Raw genomic sequence first — 26195 nt, forward strand, 5'->3', positions numbered from 1 at the left:
CTTTTCCCCCAACCCCCAAGCCATCTTGCAGTATGTAAAAAAAAAAAAAGAAAGAAAAAAAAAGAAAATCAATGGATTAGCCTGAGCCCCCAAAAGGTACAGCGACAAATTTGTCATCCTATTCTATTTGTGCAGCAGTTTGTGTACTCTGCTGGATAGCTCTTTTGTTAACATTGTCATTAATCCGTGTTGCAGATAGTTAAAGTGTGTAACGGTCCAGACTTACCATCCCACTCCATCGGAATGCTGCCTTCTATATATTCATGTTCTGTGGGATTGGCTGCTACCACCATCCGCTTGGCACGGACATGCTTTCCTAGGGAACCGAAACCAAGAAAACAGACAGTGAGAGGAACCCAGAGTGAGACGAGATGATGCTCAACAATGATGCGTACGGAATACAAACAAACACAAAGCGGAGCAGACACAATGCTCTCTGTCGACCGCGTGCAGATACAGACAGACGCACAGACACACAAATACGCAGAGGGATGACAGTGCTGTGACAGGCCATGGATGATTACCTCGTGGCCCTCGGGCCCTTCTCCTCAGATCTCGCTGAGTGGCTCCAAATCTGGGCTAAGCCTTTATGCAAATCAGCCTCCCTTTAACCCAACCAACCACAGCCCCCCTCTCTGACAACCTCTTCCAATCACAGTGCTCTGGCTAACAATGCCCTCCAAAATCAACATCAAGCTGAGCAGGAGACAAAAGAGGTCAGATATCACAGAGAACAGGAGAGGCATGAGCTGCATGGAATATTAAGTGCTCCTTTCCCTATCTGTATACAGCACGTCACTCGCTAGCAGCAAGGCCACCGCCAATTATTTTGGTCAAATCTGCTGATTAGACAAGTTTGGCTGGCCTACAATGACATGGAGAAGGCGGAACGGGGGGGCAGCAGAGAGGCGAGAGCTCCTAGAAGGAGAGAAAGAGCAAAGAAAAATGTTTAAAAATGTATCCTTCCTGGTGATCGAGAGAGGTGTACAGTGCTCACTAATAACAAGTGCTGTGCTTCCATAGTTTCTCCTCACAGGTAGCCGGATGTCAATCTATCGCTTCTATTCCTCAGAGAAATGATGAGGCAAAGATGGGGAAGGCAGACAGAGGGAAGGGAAGGGGAGAGAGAGAGAGGAGAGAGAGAGAGAGAGAGAGGAGAGAGAGAGAGATGAGAGCGACGTAGAGATGATGCATGGCAAACATGGCTAGAAGGAGATGAAATGGAACATGGCTAGAAGGAGAGAATGGATGGGCAAGGAAAACAACACGCTCCAAAACACAGACAATCTGTCAGGATTCCATCACAGTTTCTCTGCAGCTGAGTGGACATGGACAGAATGGAGGCAACCACCTCCACGCACGCTGCAGACTGATGGCCTTAATGTTTACTTCAGCCATAACAGATAGGCATGGCACTGGGCTGGAGTAAATGATTGCACTCTGAAAAAGTGGATAAGCGCAGGCTGTGCAGCTGCCTCGCTTGATTCTCCAAAAAAAACCCAAATGTATCCATTTCTTTTAATTTCAAAGATTAAAAAAGGCATTTTTTTTTTTCCCCACACATGTGCTGCCCTGTAATTATGCCTTATGAGAATGATTTTGTTCCATACTTTATCCAGCCTATAAACTAATCAGGTCAGCTAATTAGGCTAGTATTGCTTTGGTTCCCACTAGATTGTCACTATAGAGCCTCACAGGCTCCCGCCCTGCAGTGTGCTGTATCCAGGTTTGACAAAAATCCCTGTGTTCTCTCACCTCATGTGCAAAACAGACTCAGAAATGAGTGGATCGCAACGTGAGATCCTTACGTTTGTTTACATGTATGTCTTAAAATGTCTTCTGAGATATTGTTTCCTAGAAACCCCCCTCACACATGGCATCCCAAAGAAAAGGACTGCCAGCAAGCAGAAGGCTGCGATCTCTAGGCAATATGAACAAATACCTTTATCAGGTTTGCTAATTATGAACACATATTCATCCATATTTGCACTGGTTGTGGGTGGCAGCAGACTAAAATGGTGCACTTACTGTATATTACAGTCCCATAAGCACTACGCTTGGCTACAGCTAATGTTTAACTAATAAGCTTAAGGTGAGTACCTCTCTCTCTCTCTCTCCTGCTCTCTCTCTCTCTCTCTCATGCTCTCTCTCTCTCTCTCTCTCTCTCTCTCGTCTCTCTCTCTCTCTCATCTCTCTCTCTCTCTCTCTCTCTCTCTCTCTCTCTTCTCTCTCTCTCTCTCTTCTCTCCTCTCCTCTCTCTCTCTCTCTCTCTCTCTCTTCTCTCTCTCTCTTCTCTCTCTCTCTTCTCTCTCTGCTCTCTCTCTCTCTCTCTCTCTCTCTCAGCTTGCATCTATTTACCCATCGACTCCCTGCCACCCCTCCCAACATGGCTCTCTTCTGGTGTTGTTGTAGCTGTTGCAGCATGACTAAACCCCTTCCTCCATGGCTTTTATCCTTGGATTTGAATAACAAATACAGTATGTACATATATTTATGAAAACACGACTGATCCTCCTACCACGTACACACTGGGAGGAGGCTTGTCAGTCTGATTGGGTGTGAATCTCGCTCTTCTGGTAATCTCAGATCTGGGACATCTATGAAAAAAAATGCATGGGCCAAGGCTACACTGCATTTATAGCAAAAGGGTGAATAAATTGCAATAGTTAAAAAAAAACCCTCTATTTATTTATTAATTTATTTTAAAAGAACATTATCGCCTCTCATTATTCTAATAGGGTTTTGTTTTTATTTAATGCAGTTTCTGCTTATAGGCCTACTCTTGACATAATGCAGCATAACAGAATTGGCTGGTCTGGCACATTTCTCTCACCTCAGGGGGATGCATGCAACTAATAATTACCATAATTACCAATTAATATATTCTCCAACTGAATAATACTTTCCAACCAACAGCCAAACAGATCATTCACACAAAAACAAATCAAACAAAGACAGGCACCAAGACATATATATATGCATCTTTTGCTTTGATTACTGGTTACATTTTGACAAGGCTTGTCAATTTGTTTAAACTTTACTTGCAAAAAGTGATAATATACAGTGATTTACAATAAGAAATGCAGTCTCAATATGTGTGTAAAGGAGTCTCTGTAGATCAAGACCAGTTATGTTTATGAAATCACATTGATGTGCAAGTTACTCAGGATTACAGTTACAAGTTCTTTCTTTCAAAAGTAAATAAAAAAAAAATATAAGCCGGTATTCGGAACTTAAACTCATGTATTACTTCCAATTGTCTCTTTCATTTGGGATGACACAATAACATGTTTACAGCTGTATTATTGTAGTGTTGTTGCACATTAGCTGACCTTTCAGGACTGTGTGGATCAGTCTAATGCCTGTTTCACTCATGAAGTTAATCTTAATTTATTTCACTTAGTTTGAGAAAGGCAGTGGTATTCAACAGTTATTTTGATCTGTATGAATGGAAATGTGACATTTTGAAATGCAAGTGCTTCTGAAGGTTTTTTTTTTTTTTTTAGAGAGAGAGCAACAAGCAAACAAATTGTCATCACAAGACAAGCTAATCTATTTGCAGCAGACTGCATGGGGGCAGGAAGAGTCACAGTTTCCCTATAGAAAGGCATGGACAACATGGGAGAGACAGAATGAAATGTAATGGTGAAATATACAGCAGAATATGACATATCATCCAGATGTGTATTTCATTAAGACAATCTTCTACTTTGACAAACTAATGAGTATAATCCGGATTCATAGATAAATGTGTGTATCATTTGCGTGGCAATGGAAGTTAATGGAATGTTTCCTGATAATAGTTTCTACAGGAAACAAGTATGATTTGAAAAGTATGGGTCCTAACACAGAACCCAGTGCAACTCCTTTGTGGTTTAGTTGGAGCTGAAGAAAAATCATTAACATGAACAAAGTGGAATCTGTCCTACGAATGTGACTGAATCCAGTCTTTTTAATCTTATTGATATATTGCTCTCCGTAGTAACATGTTTTCTCTGTGTCACCCATTTCCTCTTGAAATCTATCAATAAACTACCAACATGCCAGACAACGTTAACAGAGGTAAGCAAATGTTTGATTGAGACTGTAAATATACCACAGGTACTAGGCTGATGTCCACACGGAAACTTCGGTATTTACAATATTGTTATCAACTTCTAATAGTAATCAGTAGCTAGCGCATTACCGCTAAAGTAGTGTTACAGTAACATCATACTTTTTAAGGTATTAGTCCCATCATTTGAGCTGATCATGTACAAAAGAACTTAATAAGTCACAAACAATGGTTTATTAATAAACCAGTAAACATCTCGCTCCTTTTCACTTTCCAATTACACAAGTAGTAGAATGTAATATAACCTTTACACATTAGGAAGTTGCAAGTAAATATTTAGTGTTGCTCTTGAATAATGTCAGCCAAGGTCAACTGATAATCAGTATGTTTACAACCTCATTTATCTCATGATAATTATTAACTGAATTATAATTACATGCGCCTTTTCAAAGTTTCATACAATCTATGCTTTAGGATTCCTGAGACACACAGTCATCAGTAAGCTATCTTTCTGCCTCACAAGACCTGCCCCCTTCTCCTCCTCCTTCCCCCACTTCAGGCGAGATAGAGAGAGAGAAAGAGAGGTATGAAGGGTGTTAGGAGCTCTCGATCTCAGCAGGCCCCCTTGTGACAGGTCTGCCTTCTCATCACTCACTAGGGGAAACCTACTTACCACACACACACACACACACACACACACACACACACACACACACACACACACACACACACACACACACACACACACACACACACACACACACACACACACACACACACACACACACACACACACACACACACACACACACACACACACACACAAACAAACTGGCTAGAGAGCAGGCAGATTAACCTGAGGGACAGGAGCGAGGACGCTGCCTCTTACCGTGAAGGACAAACGCAGCACTGCGTTGGAGAGGGGGTGGGGCCAGCGGCGGGAGGAATGAAATCCCACCGCATAAATATTCATGAGCCATCTCACCTGTCTGAGCGCGACTCATCTGTGCGCCTCGCTGTGGAACCTGGCGGGGGGAGGGGAGAGCAAAGGGAGGAAGGGAGGAGACAGAGAGGCAGGGATGGGTGAGGGGGTTGGCGCGGCAGCCGCGCTTCAATCCTTCCCATTCGTTAAAATAAGACATGATGTGCTCAGAGGGCTGCTCTTTGAACCCTGAACACACCCCGCTAAACTCCATCACCTGCTTCAGCACGCACACACACGGAGAAACACCCAACTTCACACATCAGCTCCCAGGTGAGTACTACTGAGGCCGACCCTGAGAGGTTTTTCACCTCCACAATGTCACGGCGGGCATCCTGAGCTTCTCTCCTCCACTCTCGTTTTTCATTACATATGCAGATGTCAGGAGGAGACACACTTCGATTCACGACATCTTGATGAGTCCTTTAAGTCAAGGAGGGCACAAGAGAGTGAGCTCTTTGCGTTTGACCCTCGACTGTGGAATCCACGTCATGTGTTCTTCATCACTGACGCAACAGGAAACAACAACAACAGATTGCAATGCAGATAAAAGCTCACGACTGCAAAAAGTGTGGTATTTCTCCGTCTTGTTGATTTTCAGAGGTGAAACTGAGCTCTTTAGGCCTGACATGGCGCTGGAATAAAAAGTCATGTAGCAGCGAGCCAATCAGCCTGAACTGAGCCAAGTATATTCCACTCCAGCTGGGCCGTGTGTCAGTGAGTTACCAATGTGTGCATCGTAATGGGCAGCTTTACCAAGATGGAGTGATCCGATAAGCATCAGTGATACAAGGGCAACCAGGTACAGATATGGACACCCCCTACTCCCCCTTCTCTATTCCTCTCTATGCCTCCCTCCGATCACTTTCCCTGGAAAAAAAAATAATGGTAGGGATGTGTGATGCCTGTAACCATGGTTACCCATTAGTCCAGAGCCTCGAGATGCAGGATTGAGGTTTAGAGGGAAAAGGCCAGTCGTTGTTTTGCATCAGCTGTGGTGAGAGGAGGAGCTTGGGTGTAAACTAGGCCTGCTGCTGCTGCTGCTGCTGCTGCTGCTGCTGCTGCTGCTGCTGCTGCTACTGCTGCACCGTTGTATTCAGCCTCATTCTGTTTGTCCCTGTTGCTGTCGATCCCACTGAGGCTCCAGTGACTCAGAACAGAAGAGAATAATTCATATTGAAGTATTAACATACTGAAAAGAATACTTTGATTTCCCCTGTGTTTTACTTTAACTCAATGCAGGCACACTCAGGATACTTTGTGATCCTTTGTCTGAGACCGCCCATCCTCTTGAAGTCTCCTGCCCACCTGATGAGTTATAAAGAAGGACGGTGGTCAGCCAGGAAGTCAGCGTTCTTTGTGAGGCTGTGCAGCCATGTGTACCCCCTTTCCTTCCTCATCAGCTTGTCAGAGGCCTGTGTGTGATGCCCCTACACTGAGCTGTCCACCCCTTTCTATTCACCTCCATCACTCCCATCCAACCCCCTTCCTCTTCTCTCCAATGCACCTTCAGCCCCCCCACTCCCACTCTCCATTAACCTGTCTCCACCTTCTCTCTCTCCCCCTCTGTCTGTCTGCCTGTTCCACCCACTCATTTCACCCTCTTTCTGTCAGAAACCCTCCTTTCACTTTAACTCTCCCCATTCTTCCCCCACTCTATAATTTCACCCCATATGTCAGCATCCCCTTTGTTCTTTGTCACTCACATTCTGTACCCCACCTTCTTCTCCACCCTCTGTGAATCTCCCTCAGCCTTATCTTTTCTCCCTCACTCCTTGCTTTATTTCTCTCTGCCTGTCTGCTTTATTAAAATATTCTGAATTGAATAAGCAGCAGCAGGCTCCAAGAGACGTCTGCCGGTGTGTCGGCCTGTCTGTCAGTCTTCTCAGTCGAGTTTCTGACCGACAAAAAGCCCTACTGCATTAAAGCATTTCTCAGGCTATCTAACCAAACCAGATACGTGAGCGCATTGGATGTTAATCGCATCTAGGCCAACTGGAAAAATATATCTGATTAATTGGTTGAGTTCCCCCTGCTGGCATCATTGACTGTATGTTGCCACTCGTCACAGCTGGTGCTAAAACCTACTATTATCTGTGCAAAAAAAGTCAAAATAGAGTAGAATTCTTCAGTTTCATGCCAAAATATTGAAACACTTTTACAGAAAAAGGCAATCACCACAAGTTTAAAGACACACATGCAGTTCTTTTTGAACTCACCAGAACTGTTAGCAGAAGCAACTAGTTAAAACTTGTTTAGCTTAATTTCAGTCTGTTAAAGTATAAAATAAACCCATCAACTTGACTGATATAAAAAATAAAGTAATTATGCTGAACACTAACATTAACAAGATATTTTAACCAAAACCTTGTCAAAAAATACTCTTGCAGTACGACAAGGCTATTTGTTATTGACAGGTACCCTCATCATCGCTTTTCTTACTGTGCTTTTTACTTTTCAGCGTAGTCTATAATCATGCTGCAGTCATTCCAAATCCATTTGTGTTAGGCCCGAGCTTGTTCGCACTAAAATGTACAAACATGGAGCAAAGTCAAATCAAAGCAGACGTCATTGTTTAAACTATCGAAGAGAAGCCATCTCACAGATCACACTTGCTAGTAACCTTCAATGTAAAAACACTTGATCAAAGAACATTTTTATTATTATTAATGCATCTGAATACTGGTAACAACAGTGCCCCTGATTGCAAACAAGGGGAAATTGAAGTTTTCTGTATCGATGTGAATGTTGAAGTTAACATGCCATGTATGTTAAAATATAGCAGGCTGCTTAAATGTAAAAGTCTGGCTGAGACTAGCAAACTTTCCTCCCAGGCAATGGATCTGCATCAGCAGCAGAGGGGCGGAAGAAGCTGGAGGACAGGAGGAATGAATTTAGTTGTATTATATGTATTATGATGCAATAACATCAATTATTTAATAATAAAACAGGACTGATGAGAAGTAATGACAATAGCAGTAGCAATGATAAAGTTATAACCCATCTCTTCTGCTCTTGAACCACAAATCCATTAGCAGGAGGCAAAAACGATAAAATCCATATCCAGGCTACATGTATACAGATATCGATCTGCTTCTGATAGGTGGGATTTAATGGACCTGCAAAATGCAGTACCACTGGTACTGGATGGAGACCCGTTGCAAATGTGTTGCCACTGAAAATACATTTGCCCGTCTCTCATTTTGTGCATCTATCTTTTCAAATGCCTTTTTAATGAAGTAGTTAAACCACTCCATGATGTACCACCAGATACTCATACAAACACACACTTGGCAAACAGTCTACAGCAAGATGAGCTAAATCCTATAATGATTAAACAACCTTCATTTATACCCCATGCATTGCAAAGCTGCTGATCAATTAGCATGATTTACTTTAGCAGCTCTGGACGTACCCGTTCCAAGGTAAACACCAACTTGGTGTCCTACTGTAGGATAGACCTTCCTTCATCACACCCCGGGGATGACTTGTGGCAGAATAAACAGCCATTTGGACCCTCGTCACTCTCCGCTGTGACTCTTTCCGACGAAATATGCGGCTTGAATCAACGCTCTGATGACACACGGCCATCTGTTGTTGTGTTAAGTGTGTTAGGGCATGAAGTGGGAAGAAAATACACAATTGTAGTTTTCATTTCCTTTTTTAAACAGATACAAATGCACAGGCGCGCACAAAGAGTGTGTAGCCATTATTCCACACAAAAACGCATGTACACAATCACAGATGCACACACTAATGCAAAAGCATACACCTCCTCCCATCATTCCCCAGAGTAACCCATCTTGAAATAGCAGAACTGAGGCCTTTTCAGTTTTTCACTTCATAGAACAGAGCTGGGGAATCAAATAAATAATAGACAAAGAGAGAGGGATAGTGATAGGACGACAAGTCAATGCGTCTTTTCTCTGCAACAGCATGGCACACCTCTGAAGAACCCCTGAATTTCTTCCATTCTCCACACACTGAAGAGGACCAATAGATTAAAACTGCATGGCACACACTGCTAAAATGAATAGTGCTAAAAATACATCCTTTTCACTAAGACATGAAAAGAAAACTGCCTTTCCCCTGTCCAGTATTGAGCAGCCATTGATTCCAAGACAAAGGCTACACCTCCTCAAAGAGGTAAGAAAAATAGCAATCATACAGGCAATTATTTTCAAATGTGCCTGCAGCGGCCGATAATGTCAGAGCGCCTCTCTTCCCAAATAAAGGGAGGGAAGGCAAGCGTCAAAGCTGCAGGCCCACTGCTGAAGACGAATGAGCCCATCCACAGAATGCTTTGCTTTCATCTGGGCAGCATGACACGGCGCCCCATGCCGTGTGAGGCAGAGCTGGGCCTGGGGGACAGACTCGCACAGAAAGAGAGAAGAATATAGATTCCCTTTTCAGCTCTGTGAAGACAACGCCAAGGCAAAGACCTTCTAAGACCAGTGGCTAGATTGCCAGTGGCGCTCTTGTAGCCCTGCCACTGACAACAATCACTTGGCCTGCACAGCCTGTAGCCCTCTACGAGGCAGCAGCACAAGGTAGGCCTTTATAGCTGGACCTTTTGTAAAGACAGAGACCACGATCCTCCCTTTCTCACTCTCTTTTTCTCTGTCTCTCAAGGCTTGTACTTCAGACCCAGACTTTTTGTATTTTGATGAGGAGAGGTGTTTAGAAAGCTCTCTGCTCGGTCCAGCCCTCCTCACTGCTGAAACACTCTCTGTTTTGAATAGAAATCTTCACTGGAATGACTTCAAAGGAGAAAAATCCAGAGGCAGAAATATAGGGGTGGGGCAGAAGGAAAGCGGGAGTATCTTAGGGCAAATAAAAAGGACAAGCTCAAAAGAGGGTGCTAAAATCAGATAGGACAGATCCACATAAAACAAAAAGTTGTTTCCAATCTCTTTTTCCTCTTACGAACCATTAACATTGTCACATGGAGCTTCGCCCTTGCTGCCAGCATTGCTTACGCCCCAGTTTTCTAAAGTTAAGAGATTGAGAGTAGTAGAAAATGGGAGCAGCAAGGCATGGATAACTGTAGAAAGGGATAGACAAGGCACAGGGAATAGACAAATGAATAGAAGTAGTGGGCAGAGAGAGATAGAGACTGAGAGTCCTCACCTACTTCAACTACTACTTATGTGCTGCAGTGGAAAGCCCTGCGGTCCATGCCTTAAGGCCCCGAGTCCACGCTTGGCCTATCAGTTTAAGATCAAAAAGAGCTCGCTTTAGCAAGACATATGGACTGAATAATGCATCTGCTTTATTTCCACAAGGCTGGATGTGGTAAGTGGCGAGAAGAAAAGACATAACTGTGCTTACTATATGTTTCTTTGTGTTTACTATGAATGCATATACAAGTCTCTCTATGCATCTACCATGATTGTGTTTGTTTGGAACCAGTTTTTCCTACAGGCCAACGAGCCTCTCTGCAGTGTCAGTCATTGTGACGGGACAGTGAATAGGGTAGCCTGTAGCGTGCTAGAAAATGGGCTGCTGTGATGTCTCATTTGAATAGTCTGACAGCCAGGGGTAGAGGAGCAGCCTTGTAATGAATTATAAATACGAGGTGGATGCAAGTTTCCCCGCAAACTGCTGAGAAAAGGTGAAACACAAAGTCAATTTCAGTCAGAGAGAGCACAGACTTTGCAACCTTCCAGAGGTCGATTCCTCCCCGGCAAAAAAACAAAACAAAAAACAAACAAGCTATCTTAGTTGGGACTGCTGAGAACCAAGTAACAAGAAATATATTTTACTGTATGAGATCTATTCACCCGGTGGTCGTAAAAGATTAACTTTATCTGTCTTGCGGGACCAAGAGAGGGAGACAAACACAAGCATGTGTAGGTGGGATGATTATTTGATTATTCTCAAGTTGTTATGTCAAATTGTTTCCGTCTAATGAATTACATTAAATTATTATTTAGAAATAGACAGAATTCTGTAGAAGAATAAATTCTGGTAAACAGTCTCTTATGAACAATATAAATGTATGTAGCTATTAATCTGCAGATTCATGTCTGAAACAGACAGAGGTCTAGCATTTTGACCTATGTCTCTTGACCTGTGGCCTGCTGTCCGCAGTAGGCACACAACCCCATAGTAGCAATGATTTAATTGGACAAAAAAGGGGAATTAAGATGCAGGATTTTGTGAGTTTTTTTTAACCCAACACTGACAAGATTTATACACAATTGTCACATTAATTTCTTCCAAAACAAACTTGTATGACAAACAGACTTCCCATTCCATAATGGCAGAGGAAGTCATTATTTATAGCATGCAGCTTGCATTCTACCTATCAGTATCACTATAAAAAAGACATGATAACTGGAACAGGATTTACAGCATACCTGGCCATTAAGTCTGCCAGAGCCAACAAGGATGTCCTTGGTCTTATGAGCGAGAGATGGTGTGAAGGACACCACAGGCGTCCCACCATGGATTAGCCTGACACAGTTCTACTGCTTGGCTTGAGCATTATATATCACTGAAGCACTGCCATGTCTCAGTAGAAATATTTGACCTCCTTATAAATCCTCATCACAGACATTTCATTTCATTCAACATTTCATCTCTGGGACTCTGTTCTATCTGACAGCTTAGACAGTAGTGTTGTCATAACAACATCGCCTTGTACGTGTGAGATTCATTCAAAACTTAAATGCCATTGCTTGCTCTACAAACAAACTGAAGTCTGAGAAAGACAAACCTTTGTTATTGAGGCACATGCTCCATCTAGTGGTATATGTAGGATGCTACAACGGTGAGAGCGCAAAGACAGAATCAAAACTGGTGGTTTGGGCTGAATTGTTCGCCTTTACACATACGTATCTAGAAAAGTCTTTATATTTACTCACAGCATGTTGTATCGCAGCAGAGTAAAGAAGTATATCAGTTTAGATTCTGGCAACAAATGCAACTCCAGCCGGAAGATATATGTCAAGGACACAAACTGTCTTACTGCTTACAGACAGTATGTTTACTGCTTTTAGAGGGTTCATTCACCTACACGTGCTTGAACTGTAAACAAAAACACGACAGGGTCTACAGGGTTATATTAGACTTTATTTACCTGTCCATGACTTCTGTTCTGGAATTAAGTAATATTTATTCCCCAGATGATCGGTCCCGACGTGGACTCGTACTGCTCCAAAAGTACGCCGTAATACATCAGCAAGCCTGCTCATTTTTACAGGACAATCAGAGCTCCCGGGGAGTGAAATGAGAAACAGTTATCAACTGTCTTCTCTTTCCATCGACTGTTTATGCAAGTGTTCTTGAGTCATGGAGAAGCTCAACAAACTTTTCTGTGATTGGACGACAGGAGCAGAGCAACCAATCAGCGCCCTCGTTAGAGAATAGTGCTACAATCCAACATGGCGTCGCTGTGGTATTGTTTGGTTGAAAGCTAGGCAAAGTCGAAGATAAATACTCCATAATTTAAAGGAACCTATCAATTAATGCGACTTTAAAACTTTAATGTTGCCCTTAAAGGACCGTACGTGTGGCATCATGCTTAATTCTACGTGTAGATATTTCGTTTGGATTAACAGCCCACTTCATTGTGGGTAGCCAGGTCGCTTTGGGACTGTGCTATGTAAAAGTGGCGCAGATTAGCTCTGCTTCCAAAATAGATAGTTTCTTTACAAAGTTGGAGAAATGTTGGGGTTTCTGACAGCACGGCAGGCCGGACTGGATGACCCTCTGCGGCTGCGACGAGTAGAGTCAACGAGAAGGTGAGAAAAGCCTAACGGTAAACCTTTACATATTCTGAATCAGAAAGGTGTTTTATTGTAACGTATATTCTTCATACATGTAACCATCTGTCTCTTCTCTATACTGTTTATATCCTGTGAGGGATCGCTGGGCGCCAGAGCCAGTTGTGTGAAAGGATTTGATGTAATGGAATTTTAGCAAACTCACCTTTTATTTAAGTTTTAAGATAATAGATCATGAAAGGTAATAGATAATAAAAGATAATACACAATTTGTGACTGGCCCTAATCACTTTTCTGTTCCAATTGTCCCAATTCCTAAGAGTGTGTTTTGATGTTGACTAATATAAATTCCTTAATCTGTTTCTTCAAAGAGCCCTCAGCCTGCAGTTGAACCCTGACCGAGACGTGGACCGAATTCATGGAAATGGCATCAATACCATTGACATTGAAGCCATCGAGGGCAGATAGTAAGTCTAATCAAACTTAAATTACAACTCGTGTGAAAAACACATCAGTAACAGCGGTTGCCTTTCAGTCAGAGCACTGGAAGATCAGGATTTGAATAGAGCATGACCTCACTATTTCCTGTTGAATTGTGATAAGGTTGTTTTTCACTTTTGTGTTGAATATTGCAAAAAATGCATCAAAAGGCCAGAAAAAGTTGTGACTGTTTCAAATTTGTTTGTCCAGTGTCTGACAGCACTGTTGTTTTTCTTTCTGTGTTTTCCTTTCAGACTTCATTGATCTTACAGAATATTTTAATATTTCAAGCGCAAATTAAATAACTTCCTGCCCGAACATGAACAGCCAAACAGGTCTAATAATTTCAAACCTAATAATATGAGTGTCTTAAACCACCCAGAAGCAAAACAAAAAATACAATATACCTGAGAAACATTTTGAGCAATTGTGTTTCTCAATATTAGTTCTTAACAATTATATTTCTACAAATTACTCTCAACAATTGTGTTGTTTTTCTACTTTATATTGTGTAAATAATGACCAAATGATCCTGATGTGTCAATACTGAGCGCTGAATTTTACCTTTACTGTTTGAGGTTGATCCTTGTCTGCAACAACATGAAGCATGATTTTAAAATGGATATTTTTCATCCTCCCTCCAGCATGTTATCCGGCGGTGCAGACGGAGTGATTGTCATCTACGACTTGGAAAACTTTGGTGGCAAACCACAGTACACCTGTAAAGCGGTCTGCACAGTAGGAAGGTAAACATGACCCCATGTGCTCATTTAAACCACTAGAGGGAAGCACTCCGTTGTCATATCTTAACATTGCTTCAGTGAGCCTCAGTGGTTTTCTTGATGGTATGAATATTTCTACACGTTCTTTTCTTTGTTTATGTCTTAAAGAAATGTCAGATTAAATCTTATTTTCTGACCATTAGTCTCAGTCATCATGTTTTCTGTTGCTCCTTGCATATTACTGTATGTATATATGTATATTTCTTTCAGATCCAGCCGCTATGTCCACAAATTCAGTGTGGAAACAGTCCAGTGGTATCCTTATGATACAGGAATGTTTGTCTCCAGCTCTTTTGACAAGACCATGAAAGTGTGGGACACTGAAACATTGAAGGTAAGGTGTTTCAATTTACTACTGATTCACAAAATCTATTTCACATCACCCCGGAATTTGTCTGTACTATTAGCTAACCTGAAACTATGAAACAGTAAGAGCAATGGTATTGCATTTGAGCAAAATTAAGTTGTTCCTAATGCAGTGTCAACCATTTATTTTTTTCTGTAGCTAAAAGGTTAGCTTTCATTTTTAGTTGTTTTTGTTGGCTCTTTTTTTCCTCTTTCCTATTTTCTGCTTCATGCTTTCTACCTTTCTATGCCACATTGTCCCATATGGCAGGCCCAGAGCGGTGCTAGAGTTACACACTGGCACCACAGTTACCTCAAAAGGTCAGGGAAGGGACAGAAAAGAACTTTCATTTAGTCCACTTGGCATGTTTCTGTCTCTGTGCCACGCACGTACACACACACACACACACACACACACACACACACACACACACACACACACACACACACACACACACACACACACACACACACACACACACACACACACACACACACACACACACACACACACACACACACACACACACACACACACAGACATTAAATTATTTAGTATTGCGTCTTTCTGCAGTAGTGTATGTTTTGCCTTGTTGTCCACACAGTGAGTGTTTTTGTGTGACATTTGTATGCAAACAGAGCCTGCTCTGTGTGTGTGTCGGTACGTGCATGTCCATTGGCCAACTCCATGCCGGTGCTGGCACACACTGACAGATGGAGTACAGAGAGGCTTTTTATGGTTGCTGAAGAATTTGCATTGTAACCGCCACTGCTGCTTGGGTGAGCTGCCTACTGAGAACTGAGCTGCTGTGCTCTCCCTCGCAACACCATTTTATTTTTAACTACATTATTCTGTCAGCGCCATCCTTCAGTGCTATTACATTTCCACCCAAATTAACCTTTAAATGTTATCTATTATTATGGAATATGTTGGTTTTTTTTAATTCAGCATAAATATGTCAATAGTGATGGCCAAGTTTCTTCCCAACTGTGTTTTTCCCCTGTCTCTCTGTGATTGTTCAGCCTGCTGAGGTGTTTGAGTTCGATGGCACTGTCTACAGTCACCACCTGTCCCCAATTGCCAGGAAGCACAGTCTCATTGCAGGTGTGTTTGTGAATGCCGCAGTTTGTTTGTATAGTTTGTGATTTCACAGAGCCGGAACAAGCCAGCTCGAGTTGCCAACATGTGCTGAATAGAAATTGGCTGAAGATCAGAGTTTGAATTAGTTAGGATTTTGTTTTGATGGTTCTCAATGGCCCTTTACATACTGAAGTGCAACATGGCTGTTAACAAAACACAGCAGAAACCCTCCATAGCCTGTGTCCGAAGGTTGAAAAGGAACATGTACCTGCGGAAGACAGAACTGGGTCAGATTTTCGATACAAACGGACAGATTTCTCTGGGGAAACATTGCCGGAATCTCAGCGTTCACTTGTCGCAAAGCAGGTCCAACTGGTTACTCATACCGGCTGTGTATGCGCTCAACGTTTACGCATGTGGACCTGGCCTCCTGACACAAGCCAGTCCCTTTGACACGCCTATTTATCGGGTGGAGGTCATCACAGTCTCTGTGCTTTTTAGTTTCTTCTTGCCAAATCGCTTTCATCACAGAAGTGAAAAGGATGCCTGTCCAACAGGGATTAAATGTCTCCAGAATCTTCTGTTTTGTCAAGGAAGATGCTTTTGAGGGAATGTGTTCCTAAAAAGCACAATTGGCTCATTCATTTTTGCTTGATTTGGGTTGTGTAGATCCAAACACCTGCTTCCTTATCTTTTCTGTTTTGTTGATCTCCATCAAGTATCTAGTACTCCTCCCATGTATTCAGGCTGAGTGTATTACAACATGTTTATCATAAGTGTGCGTCAGTGAGTCTTTACACTTACCACACCTTATCTGTGAGAACCTGGGTTTCCAGTTTTGACCCTTCTTAGTGGGAGCTTATATTGACAAATTTGTAAAAACAAAGCTGTATTTGATAGTATCAAAAAATAGGAATGTTTCATTGAGCAGTGATTTGCTCTATTTGTCTTTATAATTCTTTCTAAAAAAAAAAAAAATAATAATGCATCAGAAGTCTGTTTTCTGTCTCCCCTAATTAAATAATCTTTGCTTTTTTTCAGTTGGCACCAAAAACCCCAAAATCCAGCTTTGTGACCTGAAGTCCGGTTCTCGGATTCATGTTCTTCAGGGTCAGTGTTCTGGAGCACCATGTGTTTGCTAGTTGTTTGCTTCACACTGGCATGTTTAGTTGCTCACATATGTTAAACAGATATCATTTGAATTCCCAGGTCACAGAAGCGAGGTCCTGTCTGTGAGATGGTCGCCCAGATACGAACACGTCCTCGCCTCTGCCAGGTAAGCGCTTTGAGCTGCTGCTGCTGCCGCCTGCGGAGATTTAGCCTCTGAAACTGTGACCTACTTTGCCCCCAGTGCCACATCAAAGTATAATGCCTGGTACAGGACAATCCCCACCGTGTTGTGTCCCAGCAGTTCCTGTCATCTCACTTCACAGCCATCTGGCCACATTACAACCCGGGAGTCAAGGATAATGGTGCCGCATCACTACTAGATGGGCAGTGTAGTGCTCTAGTCGCCCTGTCAGTATAGCATATGGTAGATACAGTCCCCACCTGTTTTATGCCGCATTAGACCTGCTAATTAACCCATTGGGATCCGTGTGCCTCCGTCTCTTTGGACTGTAAGTGATTTTCAAAACAACTGACACGGAGAGGCATACAGAGGAGTGGATGATATTCTATTACAGCTCAGCATCTTATTCCCAACAGAAAATTGACCTTTAAAAACAAACATTAAGTTGCACACAGTGATGTCTATGAAGTGTTTAATTTGGTCAAATCATTGGAATTGCGTTTGCATCATAGATGTATACTACATCCTGTTTATTAGTACTTGTGAGGTGCATTTAGGTTAACACAAATGATTTTGGAACCCACGCCAGAATGTTAGGAGAAAGTATTTACAAAGTAAATAATTGTTTTATTTCTTCCTTCAAGTGCAGATAGCAAAGTGAAAGTGTGGGATGTGCGTCGCGCTTCCAGCAGTCTTTTCAGTCTGGACCAGCACAATGGAGACAAGTCGAAAGCTTCCTCCGAAGCAGGTAGAGCATCACCCTCTTTTATTTTTCCTTTCTCAATGTATTTCCCTGATAGTTGTAAGAAACAACACTTGAGTCGTGGTTTACTTGCAACTGATATTTAGACAAGTTACGAATGAAAGCACTAATATTAATTTGCAATTTTGACCGGTGCCTTCTGTGTTCGATATCAGTCCTGACATCTTACTTAATCCGATTCAAACTATTAACAAATAAATAAATTCTTGCAGCAGTTCTGCCCAGTTGCATAAAGAATCCTAAAATAGATTGAGAAGGCCATACAATTCAGTGGCTCTTGTTTGGCCAGAGCCACTGAATTGTAATTACAGTGATGATTGATGCTCCTGAACATATATTTAAAGAATGTGCGCAGTACAAAAACAATGTTGTTTTCATCAGCTGCAGCGTAGAAAAATGTTGAGGTTGTTCAGGTGAGCTCTACGCTGTGAGCGACTCTCTGAGGGAATGGTTAAACTTCTCCAGGTGTAGTTTTTGTATTCCTCTTCTCTCGTCTGTGATTCAGCTGAAGAGTCAGAAGGTGAAGAAAACAAACTGCAATTACCTCAGTTTATCTGGAATGTTCTGTGTAATATAAACGGGAATCTTTTTTTTTTTTTTTTTTTTGGTTGTCACTGCTCAAACCCATCCAGAGTCACAAGAGAGTGGCGGAGGAAATTGATGGAACCTGCACTGTTGCCTTGTTTTACATGTGTGGATGCAGTAAACACAGCCCATAACGGCAGAGTGAACGGCCTGTGCTTCACCGGCGATGGCCTACATCTCCTCACAACTGGAACTGATGACCGCATGAGACTGTGGAATAGTGCCAGTGGGGAAAACACACTGGTGAGTTAAATGTGAGGGCCTGTGAGAGTTTTGTGGGCTTGAGTGATGCACAATGTGGCTGAATGTCTTGATTTGTAGCATCATTTTTCTATGGTAACGTAAGCCGTTATCTTTAAATGGCAGTGGGTTGTTGGACTGCCTCCATTGCTTATAACTCACCAAGAACACGTTTTCATTGCTTCTTTGCATGCAATTACCTGTAAAATGAAAATGAAGTCAATTCATTCATAAATCCTCACAAGCCACATTAGTATAATTGCTTTCAACACACCTGTCTTGATTTAGTTTTGCTTAAGATATTTAATTATGTGATTTGACCATGTGGTTATAGATCATAGAAACATGTCACAGCGACACACGGGTATCGTCTCGATCTGTGGCCTGGTCCTGGCGGAGGTCATTTTGTCAACAGTTCATAAATTGATTGTTGAAAATTTGCATTGATTATGCAAAATATTTTCAATCAAGAAGCTATTCCTGGTGTGTTATAATAGATTTACGAATTCTGTTTGTATCTTTCCCCCTACTTCCTTGTAAAAGAAGTTCATTTTTGGCACATTTGTCCAGTTATAATCTCACAAAGGAGTTAGGTGAGGACAAAGTCCGCTGGTTGCCAATTTTTGAATGTGACTTGTAAGTTATAACTTATAAAGCTCACCTTTTTTTTATTGCTTATCGTTTGTCTGATTATTTTATCCTATCTAATTATGTCCACCAAGGACATGATAAAATCATCGGTGTATATTTGTTTGTCTGTCTGTCTGTTAGGAAGATTGTGTCAAAACTGCTGCACATATTTGGTCGAAATTTCCACCACAGATAGATGTTAGGTCATGGGAAGATTCCATACAATTTTGGAGGCGATCCAGAAACATTTTGTTTTTCTGAATCCAGGTCAACCTTTGGCAGACATCAGACATCTCTGATTTCTCTTGTGTTTTTCCTTGACTGAAACACATAATTTACCTTGTTTTCAGTTTTTTTTCCCTCTCATTTCAGTTTTTAGCTACATCTCAACCCAACATTTAATTAGATTTTACCTTCTGAACATTGTATTCATTTACTGTGCATGCGTGATAACGGTAACCTGACAGTAACCTTTCTGATAACATTATACACAGAGTCATAAACCACATCCTCAAACAATAACCGTTATATAACCAAATTACCATGAGCAGTGTTCACCAAACGTAGAACTACAAATGAAAGTTCATGGATGGAATAGCAAAGTGCAAATAGATTAACTACAACATATTGGCCAGCGACACTGGAATTGGTGTCTGTGTGCAATGGATTTATATTTCTTTACTTAACCGGCTATGAAGTAATTGTAACTTGTTTTAATGTTTTTCTTTGCTTCTGGTATCTTTGACAATCGCCTAGAAACCTCATAGAGTGACATCTGTGTCTTAGAAATGCTATATATATAGAGATTGAATGATTAAAAGCTGGAATGCTCCAATCTCTGCGTGCAGATTAGGCAGTGATGACGTCTCCTCCTCGAGCCCTTATGGACATTATGAAATGTCTCGACTTAATGCTGCATACTGCTTCACAAGTTTATAGCAGGACGAGTAAAAAAGCTTCATCAAACCTGCTTCGAAAGCCAGGGGACTGAGGAATATAATTTTCTTAGATGAAAATAAAGGTATGTCAAGTTTTTTAAATTGAGTTCTCATTCTTTCTTTTCGAAATTGAAATATTGTCTAAGGTAGTGTTTTTGAATAAATAAGTAAAGTGTTGCGATTTACTGTAAAACTTGAGATCTTTTTTTTTTTTTTTACTTTCAGGAATGCTGAAGGTTGTGGTGAATGGGTGCAACCGGAATGTATGAGTTGTTAACCTGAAAACATGCTTGAACATTATTGTCGTCTCTTTAAAGTAATTGGAAACTCATGTATACGTTCTAGTTTTCACCTGTTTTTCAGGCCCTCATAACCCCCAATTATAGTTTGGGTTGTGTAAAAGGAAGACCCACAAGAACTGTAGCATACAGAGACCAACAGATCATGCCAAACAGGATACAACTGAAGCAGTTTCAATGGATTCGGATTTGCAAAAGAGAATACCTGCATATGCTGTTTAATTTACTACCCGGCACCAGATAAACACAGTTGCGCAGTAAAGGAAAGCCTGGGGAATCTATGCGTTTGCCTCCGCTCTGTCACAGCCTCCTGTTTTCATTTCCTGCTCTGGTGCTTCGTGCTGCAGTTGCCATGGCAGACATTTTTCCACCTTCGGCCTGCAGCTCCGCCGTGAAGGAAGTTAAGGAGGTTGATGACCTTCTCTGACGAGCAAAGATCAGTCCAGGATTTTTACAAGGATGTTTGAGGAATGTGAAAGTCTCGCCATCCTATTTCCAGACTCAATTCAATGGTAGATTTGTTGGTTTCTACGACTGTGTAGGTCCTGGAAAAATACTAAAACAATTTATTTATTTATGTTATTAACAAACAAAAAAAACACCTAAAAATAAAAGTGGAAAAAAAAAATGATGACGTTCTGGGTTTTTTTTTTTTTAAGGCCAACCTTCCATTTCACAAGGTTTGGTGCACTAAACAGTGACTTTACGACGTGAATTGTGAACGTCACATGAACTTTGTGTCACTTTTCCTTTTCGTCCCTCAGGTCAATTACGGGAAGGTCTGCAACGAGAGTCGCAAAAGGCTGCAGTTCACGGTGTCGCGTGGCTGCAGTCCAGAGTTTGTGTTTGTGCCGTGTGGCAGCTCGGTGGCAGTGTACGCCCTCCACACAGGAGAACTGATCACTATGCTGAGGGGACACTACAACAATGTCGACTGCTGCGAGTTCCACCCGGACTACCAGGTGAGACGCTCCACGGGCTGCACGTCCACACAAGACACGCATACTGGCACGTCTGTCGGCCGCACTGTTTGCATTTCCATCTGTCGACTTCTGTTTGTTCTTCCAGTCGGGCCTAGTTTTGTCTCCTGGGAGATGATGGACAGAGAGAGCCTGAGCTGGTCTTTCTGTTTGATGTCATCACCTCCGCAGTAGGAGCTAGTAGAAATGCACAATCACCATGACCGCATCAAACGAGCCACTTCCCTCCGACCGATGACATGACGTAAACTTTTGCTGCTGTAAATGCAAATGATACTGAGGTGCCTTGAACCTACACGGCAACTCTGTTAATGTTTACTGCACCAAAGTAAAGATTTGTCTTTTATATCTTGTTATCACAGCCTGGGGAATGAGGGCCGTGTTACTAGAGTATCAACATTTCCACAGTGTCCTTGTGAACAACACTCTTTCTGTTTGGTGCCATCTGAGGTGATGGAATTGTTAGAAACCAGAAAGTCAGGGATGTTACGGTGGTATTTTGTTCGAAGCTCTCATCACTGCTCAAGCTTAGATTTAATCGCTCCGTAACCAGAGCGCTTTCATATCGGTTGCGAACATGACCTATTTTATCAAGTTATATCACACATAGTAGCTTTTCTTTCATGAATTTTCCAAATTGAGACTGGGACGAACAAGTTTTATGTAGAGTTGTTTATTTATTATTTTATTTTTTTTAATAAAATGCATTTAGAACACATTGCACGCTTATTAAATTTGAATAAATCCACCATCTATACAAAATCACCCCCTTAACCCACGATTTTGCATACATGTGAGCTGCAAATGGAGCTGAAGCAAAAGCAGCTCACAGAAACGGTCAACGTTACTGAGGGTGCAGAAGTTACTAAGTGGTCAATATTACGTCAGTAATTATTGATTAAAGTCCATGTTCCTCGCTGAAGGCTCAGAATAACACAGTTTAGGGTTGGGATCCCCCCCCCCCCCACCCCCCCAAAGTTAAAGAACTACAAATTTGAAAGAGCTATACATATGAATGAGATGGAAAAATAACCTCAATTACTTAACTGCTATTTGTTTTCTCAGTAAAAATGAAATTCATGGCCTCTCAAACATTTTTCTGTATATTTGTACCCCCCCCCCCCCCATATTTTTTTGACAAACTATTCACCATATAAAGCAACACAGAGATACCCATTCAAATTACCTATTAAAAAATATTTTGCCTACCCCTCCTGAAGTCTCCAGTCTTCAGAAACATCTGGATTTTTTTGTTTGTTTACTATTCAACTTGTTTTTGCTTTCATTTATTAATAGCCCAATGTGGGCATTGTCTATCTTAAGATAACTCCTGGGTGTAGCACTGTAATTTTGTCTGAAACAACTTGGTTATGAGTAACAATAGTTGAGCTTCATCATCGCTGAAGAAGTCGGATGTCCATCCCACAATGTCCTTATTGGGCAATTTCATCATCTGGTGTCGCGTAAAGTTTGAGGATGTGTTTCATACTTGAGAATGTGGTTTGGCAGCTTGTCACTCTGGAGAGTTCTAAGAAGGGACACCTTGTCCTAAAACAAAAAAAAAAAGTGTTGTACTCACTTGTTCATGTTTCTGTCTGATGTAGTGACCATAATGAGTCCCCGAATGCCGGCAATGCCTCCCCTGAGTTCACTTGCTTTGCCTGGGCAGTTTTGAGCACATTAATTACTCTGCTTCCTGGTCCCAGTTATGCTTGTTAACGCTGCTGCTGCTGATGTCATTTAAGTGCTTTAAGATGAAGGTTGTGCTGAGAATGCTCCCCCCCCCCCCATGTGCTTGTGTCCTTGCTGCATGTACATAGGAGCTGTATAGTGGAGGTAAAGACTGCAACATTCTGGCGTGGGTTCCTGTCCTTCGTGCCGCAGACATAGAGGAGGAGGAATCCAAGCGTGAAAATAAGGTACAACAACAACATGACTGTTACAATTGCTGAATATTTCAGGTGAACATTTTATACAGGAGCAACTCAAATAACTGTGACAAATAGTTTTGTCCGTTATTTCCGGTCATGACTCATGACGGATCAAATGAAAGCTTTCATACATTTAAAAGGATTATTGATAAGTATGACTCTTTATTATCTCGTGATATATTCTCATGTTGATTTCTATTGCTTATAGACAAAAATTATAAAGAATAAAATGAAAAAAGGAAACCTCTTCGTTTTATGTGTAAATGGGTCTAAAATGCGTCTATTGCAGTTTGAATTATTTCTGCAAAAACCTACAGTTTCAGTAAATTCTGTTTTGGTTTTCTTGATGCCCTGGAATAGTATTCAACACATTTTAATCGTATTTATTAGCTGAAGGGCCCAAAATTTTAAATATTATTATTATAAAAATCCAAAGCCACACAGTTTTGATAGCTCTTATGTCATATGTCAAAACTTCATATGAGGTTAAGATATGAAGTTGGTAAGTGAGGTGAAATTTATATTCTGTTGCCCATACAGCTACAGGGAGCCCCTTCAGAACCTCAACTTAAGGATTAGGCACAGTTGTGCACTTAAAATACATACTTTTATATTATGTTCACAGAGTTTGGATAAGTAATGTGGCTAAAGCTTTGTATTATCTCAAGAAATATAGTCATTTATTTCCAAGCAAATCGAGTACTTTTCCCCTTGTCATTGCCAATAAAAAGTCTTTAACCCTTTTGACCCATTTAAAGACCACAGCAGTGTTATCTAATATTTTAATACTTTACTTTGATAAAGATTCTGTTGAGTGCTGTCCCACTAAATGAAAAAAAAAAAAAAAGACCCTGAATATGACTTACTCAAAACATTGGGCATATGTTTGAAAACCTTGTTCTGTGTACAACGTTTTGCTTAACCAGTTTTCCAGTCAGTTCATGTGATTGAGCAACAAAGGGAACAACATCACAGCAGCAACACTGGTTTTACAATTTAACCTAACAATTGAATCATTTATTTCAATTATTTGTACTTAAAAAAAGCGGCGCGAAATCCAGAAGTTCTCTGACAGGTTTAGTTGTCTGATAAAACACTTAAGTAGAAACCATTGCATGTTCAACTTGAACACTAGTGACACACATTTTAAAATGTACTCACGGTTTATACATAACCATTTAGGACCAGCTATCCAAATGTCGTCACTGTCTTTGTTTTCATTTAGTTGTTGTCTTTGGGAAAGATTGAGATTATGAACAACCAAGCAGTATTCAAAGGAATTTAAATTGAGTCACCTCCGTATTTGCTCACTCACAATGAAAGAATTGTATCCACTCGGCTCTGTTCTTCTGCATTCATGAAGAGCTTGTTCAATTACAAATCCTTTTTCTAGTTTAACGAGTTGGTGAATTTATCAGAGTTACGGTTTCACATTTGACAGTGATACAATAACTTTTTTTTCCCATGTGGTGTTAGTTTTCTGACTTGCCTTTCAGATTTGAAAATCACATTCATAAAACATGTTTATTGCCTCCTCACAGGGTGCTGCTGGCCAGGCGTCTGTGAACCCTGCCTTTCAGGACACATGGAGCAGCGATGAAGACTAATGTGGATGTTTTGAATGTGTGGTCGGCGCATACAAATCAACTCTCATCTGTAATAATTGCCCCGTCTAAAAAAAAAGACGGGTGTAGGGACACTGATGAAGGTTTAGGGAAATGGTCTTGTTTGAAATTTGCTTACACAGCAAAAGCCTTAAAAGTTAAACAAATGAACTTATGAACTGTTGTGTGTTTTGTAAATATGTTGGTTTGTTTTAAAAAAAAATATTTGAAAGTAAACATTGTCTTTTGTGTGTTCTTTTTTCAAACTGTTTTATTATTCTTGGTAATGTTTTATAGTAATACGGATTATCTACTTTTGGTTGTGCAAAAAATAACACTTTTAACCTGAAAACATCGTCACTGTAATTTCAAACCACTGCTCTGATACTGAACTTCACATCGTTTTAAGTAAGATTATAGTCATGGGAGATCTGTGAGATCGTCATAGTTGTGAGGTGTCAGTTTTTACAGTGTGTGTCTGGTTCAGCAGCCGAGTTAGGAGGAGCTCACCCATATTCCTATCATGGGAGTAACCAGGAATGCAAGACCGATTGTACTGTTGTTATTGTCGAGCAAAATTAGCATGGGTTTATAAGCTGGGCCATCGGCTCACAGTGAAACCAGTGGCCTTAAATGATACCGAAAGCTCTGGTGTTGAAATACCTCCACACGCTTGTACTGTTTACTTTCCTACTTTATAAAATTAGATAGACACACATAGTGCTACATTTTCCAGACAACTTAAAACTTTTGGTTTTTGTGAAAAGAAAACTTTTTAACACTACAATTGTAAAAGCAAAAAAGTACACACTCATTGATGTGATTCACTAATATTTGAGTAGCCTACTAGTATTTTCTTTATGGTTAAGTACAATTTATACTTTGTCATCATGAGTTGCCACTAGGCAATAAACTTGTTCTGCACAATTTAATGTTGTAGTACAGTGGTCCTTCCTACTGTCCAAAAACATGCAGGTGAGGTTAATTCGGGACTTTAAAATGTCCCTCCCTGTGGTGAACTGACGACCTTTCCAGGGTGTATCCTGTCCTCATCCATAGCAAGCTGGGATTGGCTCCAAGGCCCCGCAGCCCTACGCAGGATTAAGCGTTATAGAAAATGGAATGAATATAGCATTGTACATTTTGGATGCCAAACCTATACATAGAACAATGCCTGCTTTGTATCTATGTTTCAACACTTTTGAATAATTTCCAAATATGTCTGAATAATGTGGTTGACCATATACATTTCATATAGATATTTTGTAAGTGATTGCCTGCAATTGACAATGCAACTAAATACAGTCAAATCATAAATTCTTTGAGAGTTTGGGAGAAACTTGCTTCTGAAAGGAAATGCGAAATATCACATTCACATATATACCTTGTACTAAAAAGTTTGCTTGCAGATGGCTAAGGGCAACTGCAGCCCTCAGTGCGTCTCCATGGCAACAGACGCTAATCTTCACTCTTCATTGAA

The 26195-nt window shown here is 41.1% G+C and overlaps 2 protein-coding genes across 3 annotated transcripts in view; one reads left to right on the forward strand and one right to left on the reverse strand.

Moving 5' to 3' along the window:
* Positions 1–12307, reverse strand: part of ndufaf2 (NADH:ubiquinone oxidoreductase complex assembly factor 2) — an 18568-nt gene extending 6261 nt beyond the window's left edge. Inside the window, exons 1-2 of the mRNA XM_080498941.1 lie at positions 12121–12307; positions 227–316 (exon numbers count right to left, since the gene is read on the reverse strand). Of these exons, the coding sequence (XP_080355067.1) occupies positions 227–316; positions 12121–12235 (205 nt within the window). The 5' untranslated portion in view covers positions 12236–12307. The remainder of the gene's footprint in view (positions 1–226; positions 317–12120) is intronic.
* A 142-nt stretch (positions 12308–12449) lies between these two features.
* Positions 12450–24860, forward strand: ercc8 (excision repair cross-complementation group 8). 2 transcript variants are annotated; one of them, XR_013936690.1, is made up of 12 exons: positions 12450–12784; positions 13138–13233; positions 13891–13992; positions 14239–14362; positions 15397–15478; positions 16496–16564; positions 16664–16730; positions 17390–17493; positions 18212–18336; positions 20965–21162; positions 21269–23099; positions 24653–24703. XR_013936690.1 is itself a non-coding variant. In XM_080499397.1 (12 exons), exons 1-12 carry the CDS (start codon positions 12708–12710, stop codon positions 24716–24718), a joined length of 1209 nt encoding a protein of 402 aa, XP_080355523.1. In that variant the 5' UTR covers positions 12450–12707; the 3' UTR covers positions 24719–24860. The 2 variants fall into 2 exon arrangements, 1 of the variants encoding a protein (XP_080355523.1); XM_080499397.1 differs by having other exon boundaries at positions 23001–23099; positions 24653–24860.
* Positions 24861–26195: the final 1335 nt, after the last annotated feature.

Source organism: Blennius ocellaris (assembly GCF_963422515.1).
Source record: "Blennius ocellaris genome assembly, chromosome: 7".
Taxonomy (NCBI): domain Eukaryota; kingdom Metazoa; phylum Chordata; class Actinopteri; order Blenniiformes; family Blenniidae; genus Blennius; species Blennius ocellaris.

Coding starts and splice junctions, on each gene's coding strand:
- ercc8 (XM_080499397.1), top strand. CDS start 12,708: ATGTTGGGGTTTCTGACAGCACGGCAGGCCGGACTGGATGACCCTCTG. Junction 13,234..13,890: donor GAAGCCATCGAGGGCAGATA/GTAAGTCTAATC, acceptor TCCTCCCTCCAG/CATGTTATCCGGCGGTGCAG. Junction 21,163..23,000: donor AGTTCCACCCGGACTACCAG/GTGAGACGCTCC, acceptor GCATGTACATAG/GAGCTGTATAGTGGAGGTAA.